The following is a 6,000-nucleotide window of genomic DNA, read 5'->3' as shown; positions in this document are numbered from 1 at the left end:
AATTCCTTTCAAAGCTCAGGGCTCCATGATTATCTTCTACATGTCTGTTCTTTGGTTTCTCTTCTCTTTGTTGAAGAAGGACTGTGTCGCTGGTCTGCCTATTCCTCTATCTTACCAGAAGTCCCTGGTTAATGTTTTGGAATTAGATTGCCAGGCCTTTCGTCCTGGTCTTAGTCTAGAAGCGCCACCAGAACATGTCGACCATGGGTAACCCTGCTGATATTTGGAACACCAGTGGCATAGCTTCCAGCATCAACAACACACCCCAGTGCAACAGACAAACAGTGGTGGAGTCTGTCGTACACGGTTTTTATTATCTCATGAGGGAGTACTTCAAGCCTCCTCCCCCCCTTACTGTGCACTTGTTGTGTACCAGCACTCTGCATTTATTGTCTCAGGTTAACCTCACAGCAGCTCTGCCATGTGGATGTGATGGGTCCTGTCACAGGTGAGCCTGATCTGCAGAAGTGATGCCACTGGATCTGGGTCAAACGGCTAGCAAAGGAGAAGAGGGGATTTGAACCTGGGACGGACCGACTTCCTTTCTGAGCATGCCCACAACTCAGTGGAGGTTGAAATGCATTTGCTATGAGCAAAGAGCTTCAGAAACGTCTAGGAAGGAGTTCCTCCCATCCAGCAGGGATGTGGAATTCTGTCTCCCCCAGAGTTTTGCCTCCCAGTAGTGTGGTGCCTAAGGCACTTGACTGCTAACCAGAAGGCTGGCAGTTCAAACCCACCAGCCACTCCTCACAAGGAAGGTTGGGCAGTCGACTTCCGTAGTGATACTGCCTCAGAAACCCAAGGAGGGGTCGTTGTGAGTCGGGGCTGACTTAACAGCACAAGACAACAACAAGCATGTTTTCAGGGGTTCCAGGTTGTCTGCCCTGCTCTCTGAGGGAGCCCCCATCGCCTGGAGGTGTCCCTCTCTTTCTCTTGCTTTCCACAGGATCAGAAGGAGCAACCAGCTTTCTTCCCTGCCCCTTTTTTCTTTCTCCCTAAGTGCAGTAATCACATTTTATAGCATGGTTTTACTTTTGGGGTGTGGGGGCACTTCCTGTATGTTTCCCAGTCCTCCTACCACCATGGTCCCCTTCTCCCATCACGTCTCCCCGATTTAGGCACAGAAATAGCTCCAGCTCTGAGGTGCAGGTTCCAGGGTTTAAAACTGCACTCAGTGCTAATTATACTGCAGCCGGGAAGATGATTTCTGTGCAGTTGTTGATTTTGTTGTGGTTGTGACGGCTCACGTGGGAAGCAGCAGACACTGGTCCTGTATGAGCATTTCTCCAGAGACAATTAGATGGTGAGTGGCCTTCAGGTGCAGGGGGGCAGGCACTAGGCTTGCCTAGAAATGTCTGGAAATACTTGCCTGGAGCGGAGTGATTTGGCCTGGTAAAGAGAGGCTCATGTTCTAGTGAACTTTCTCCTTAGATGCCCTGATAATTAAAATAATAATAATAATGGTTATTTTATAAATCAAGAAAGTAGCACATACTTGAGGGAATAAAAGTGCAAACTAATTTTTATATATGCGTAAGCAGGACCAGGCTTTGTTTTGTTGTGCACACGTGGTGGTTAAGGTATTTGACTGCTAACCAAAAGGTCAGTGGTTCGAACCTACCAGCAGCTCCGTGGGAGAAAAATGAGACTCTGCTTCCATAAACGAAAATCCTCACAACTTGTCCTATAAGCAACATTACAATAAATGAAGAAAAGATTGAAATTGTCAAAGACTTCACATTACTTGGTTCTACAATCTATGCCAATGGAAGCAGCAGTCAGGACATCAGACAATGTATAGCACTGGGCAAATTGGCTGCAAAGGACCTCTTTCAAGTGCTGAGGAGCAAAGATATCTCCTTGAGGACTAAGGTGTGCCTGACACAAGCCATGGTATTTTCAGTCGCCTCGTATGCATGTGAGAGCTGGACAATGAATAAGGAAGACCGAAGAAGAGTTGATGCTTTAGAGCTGTGGTGCTGGCGAAGAATGCTGTCGACTGCTAAAAGAACTAACAGGTCTGTCCTGGAGGAAGTGCAGCCAGAATGCTCCTTGGAGGTGAGAATGGCCAGACTTTGCCTCACCTATTTTGGTCGTGTTGTTAGAAGGGACCATTCCCTGGAGAAGGATGTCATGCTTGGTAAGGTGGAGGGTCGATGAAAGAGGGGAAGGCCCTCAACAAGGTGGATTGACACGGTGGCAGTGGGGATGGGCTCAAGTATAGCAGGGATTGCAGAGCTGGCTCAGGACTGGGCAGTGTTTTGTTCTACTACGCATGGGGTCGCTATGAGTTGGAGACAACTAACACCAACAACAACTGCTTCCATAAGGATTTACAGCCTTGGAAATCCTATGGGGGCCGTTCTACTCTGTCCCAAAGAGTCATTGTGAGTCTGACTGGACTGGATGGCAGTGTGTTTGGTTTTTTGGTTTACATAGGGTTGCTATGAGTCAGACCCAACCTGATAGCACCTAACAACAACGACAATCGGGTGCAAACTGGCAGATCTTCTTGTTCAAGTTTCACTTGGCCTGTGAAGTGTTAACAATTTTTTTTTTTTTTTTAATTTGTGCCACTATTTAAAATTTGAAATGTTTCTCATAAAGTTAGACCGTTGGGCTTCCCTGGAAGAATGGGAAGATCTCGCAGCTCTAGACCTGTGCTTCCTGATGACAGGAGTGGCGGCCGCTCTCCAACCACAGGCACTTTCCAGATCACCACAGCCCCGCTGTCCTGTGTCACTCATTTCTGTGGCTGCCTGGTCCTGACAGCTCTTGAATGCTGGACCCTAAAGACAGCACTCATGTCTCCTTTGTCATACCCCCTCCCCAGTTCCTGGTCCCCTAGGCTTGGTGGTGGCGGTGCTGTCAAGTCAATCCTGTCTCATAGTGACCCCACGTAACAGCATAGAACTGCCCTGTAGGGTTTCCTGGACTGTGATCTTTGTGGACACAAATCACCAGGTCTTTGTCCCGCAGAGTCACTGGGTGGGTTCAAACCAGTGACCTTTCAGTTAGTAGCTGAGCAGCACCAGGGCCCCTTGGGCTTAGTAAGCACCATTAATAGGGTCATCAGGTAACTACAGGGTGGCCGCTTAAATCTGAATATCAAGACAGACAACAGATACTTTTTTTAGCACAGGTGTGTTGTTTGTTGTGGTTGAGTGGACGGTGACCCACGGCAACCTTATGTGTAACAGAAGGCAGCATTGCTCGGTCCCGCCCCATCTTTATGAACCTTGGGTCCATTGTTGCAGCTGTTGAGTTGTGCCTTCCCACCGTGCTGGACAGTGCTCTGTTGTGATTCGTGGGCTTTCCTTGGCTGATTTTTGGAAGTAATCACCAGACCTTTCTTCCCAGTCTGTCTCAGTCTGGAAGCTCCACTGGAACCAGTCCACCAAGGGGGACCCTGCTGGTTGGTGTTCGACATACTGGTGGCGTAGCTTCCAGCAACACACAAGCCACCACAGTTCAATAAAATGCCAGACAGGGGTTGGAGTGTAAATATGTCCCCTAAGTATTAACGGTTTGGTACATATTCCGGCTTTTCTCTGTTGAACTGTATACGTTTTGTTGTTGTTATGAAGATAGGCTTATATTCCGTATAGTCTGTGTTTGATTTTTCTCCCCGTGATTTCTCAGGAGGCATTTCACAGTATTTATAAGAGCAGGCTTTGAGGCTGTGGACTCCAAGCTACATTAGAATCCTGGCTCTGCCAGCTGTGTGACCTTGAGCAAATTACCTCCCCTCTCTGTCCTCACTTTCCTCATCTGTGATGGGGCCCAGAGCGGGTAGCTTTCTTATTTCCTGTAGCTACTTAAAAACCTGTCTGATCGTTTCTGAAAGTTGTATAGGCTGATGTCCCTCAGTGGCTTTACCCAGTCCTCTGTTGGTGGATGTCAAGACTGTCGTCAGTTTATCACCATTTCAAAATGGGAGGCAGAGGTTTTGAAAAGGGGAAGGAGGTCTAGAAGGAACTGGGCACAAAATCCTAAGACTTGGTGATTTAAAAAAAAAAAAAATGACGGGGCGTTTGTCTCCCTGGAAACCACTTGCTAATCCCCGGGATACTCTCTTTTCAGGCAAAGGAGGTGGAGGAGACCATCGAGGGGATGCTTCTTAGACTGGAAGAGTTTTGCTGCCTGACTGACATGGTGAGTGTCTGCTGGGAGGCATGGATTTAGGCCCAGGCTGGACTTCAGGCCCTCCCCAGAGTTTTCAGGGGAAGCCATTTTGGTAGTGATTAAGCAACCAGAAGGAATGGGACAGCAGCCAGCGGTGAGAGGAAAAACCACCCTCCTCTCTCTCTCTCTCTCACACACACACACACACACACACTCACGCACTCTCTCTCTCTCTCTCTCTCTCTCAACCCCAAGTGTTTCCTGAGGCGGCCATCTTGATAACATCCTTCCCTTGAGATGGTTTTTATTCCACAGAGGAGCCGGGAGTGAGCCACAAGGTGGCACTCTCGGGCACCAATGCAGGGAGCCTTTCAGTGGGGATGCTAAGACTATATTTAACTTTCCTCTGGCTCTGCGCAGTTTGCAGTGCAAACATGGAGAAAATGGCGCCAGGCCTGTCAGGCCTAGGAGGAGCCTGTTGCCCAGCCTGTAGCCTGTGGCAGGGTTGGGCATCGAGTCCCTTCCTGAATCCTGTTGCTCCCTCAACCTTCGCCCCCTACCCTGCTTTCTTGGGTAAAATTCTCTTGGCGAGGTAGGGAAGATGATGGATGATAATGGCTTAGGCCTGGAAGACAGGGTTCTTTAAATTCTCCAGAAATCTCCTCTAGATTCATACTTTTTCAAGATTGTGGCCAGTTGGATGTAGGTCCCCTTGGGGCAAAGGTGGAATTTTATGGAAGTCCCCAAGCTTATTAAAGGCCAACCAGCAGCTCCTTCCTAGAGGCCCAATGGGTGGAGCTCTGTCGTGTGACCAGGTTCTGCCTCTCCCTGGAGGAAGGAAGCTGCCCATCTGGGCTCAATGGCTCAGTGTGTGCCTTTGTGAAGCCCAGTGTCTGGAACCTGAGAGGCATATGTGAGAGCCAAAGGGAGCAGCAACAACAGTAACTCCAGGTGTTTACTGAGCATCTAGTTTGTGCCAAGCACAGTACAAAATGTGCTTCATGCCTCATCTGATTTTCCATGAAGTATCCCAACATGGTGGCTACCATGTTATCCCCATTTATTCAGCAGACATTTGAGTGTCATCTGTGTGCCAGGCCCTGTGGTAGGCTCTGGGGACACAGCAATGAACAACCTAGTATTGTTCCCAAGAGGCCCTATGAAGTTCTTCTCTCCTGAAAGAGAACTTTTGAGTTCAGATGTGGGCCCAGATGGGAGCTGAGTAACAAGATGGGCTTTTATGGGCTGGCTAGGCTTTTCCTCATCACTAAACGTTGGGCCCCTTCTCATGACTAGATCCCATGGTGAGCTGGAGGGTGCAGACGGTTAGACCCATCTCTGTCCTCACTGGACCCCCAGTCAATTGGAGGAGACCAATTTGTATACAAGCCATTGTCACCCAGTGCTGTCATGAGGGAGCACTCAAAGTACAAAGGATACCCTGAACAGAGGCATTAAATTCTGCCTGGGAAATCTGGAAGGCTTTGCAGGGCAGGGGATGATTAATTTGGGGCTCAGAGGAACAGATAGAATTCCACAGATGAGGAGGGTGGGCATCCTAGCAGAGGGACCTGTTCTGGTTACCTAGTGCCGCTCTGACAAGAATAAACCACCAATGGGATGGCTTGAAGAAACAGGAGTTTGTTCTCTTACAGTTTGGAGGCTTTAAGTCTGAGTTCAAAGTACCAGGCTCTAGGGGCTGGGTGAAAGCCCCTCAACCTTGAGGTTCAGCTCTGCCTCCTGCTCCCAGCCCACTGAAGCTGGAGGCTTTTCTTCACTCAGACAGCTGCTGCCTGCTGAGACTTACAAACCCAAGGCTGACAAGTAAAAAGGCACAGTCCCAATGTTACCAAACCACACAGCAGGCCATTCATT

The 6,000-nt window shown here is 48.9% G+C and overlaps 1 protein-coding gene across 1 annotated transcript in view; it reads left to right on the top strand.

Annotated features, from left to right (window-relative positions):
* Positions 1 to 6,000, top strand: part of BCAS4 (breast carcinoma amplified sequence 4) — a 48,196-nt gene that overhangs the window by 19,048 nt on the left and 23,148 nt on the right. Inside the window, exon 2 of the mRNA XM_007938427.1 lies at positions 4,084 to 4,155. Coding sequence (XP_007936618.1) covers positions 4,084 to 4,155 — 72 coding nt within the window. The remainder of the gene's footprint in view (positions 1 to 4,083; positions 4,156 to 6,000) is intronic.

Source organism: Orycteropus afer, unplaced genomic scaffold (assembly GCF_000298275.1).
Source record: "Orycteropus afer afer isolate SDZICR_OR568_19922 unplaced genomic scaffold, OryAfe1.0 scaffold00049, whole genome shotgun sequence".
Lineage (NCBI taxonomy): Eukaryota > Metazoa > Chordata > Mammalia > Tubulidentata > Orycteropodidae > Orycteropus > Orycteropus afer.
The sequence above is the reverse complement of the archived record's forward strand: the minus strand, read 5'-3'. Positions and strand labels throughout refer to the sequence as shown.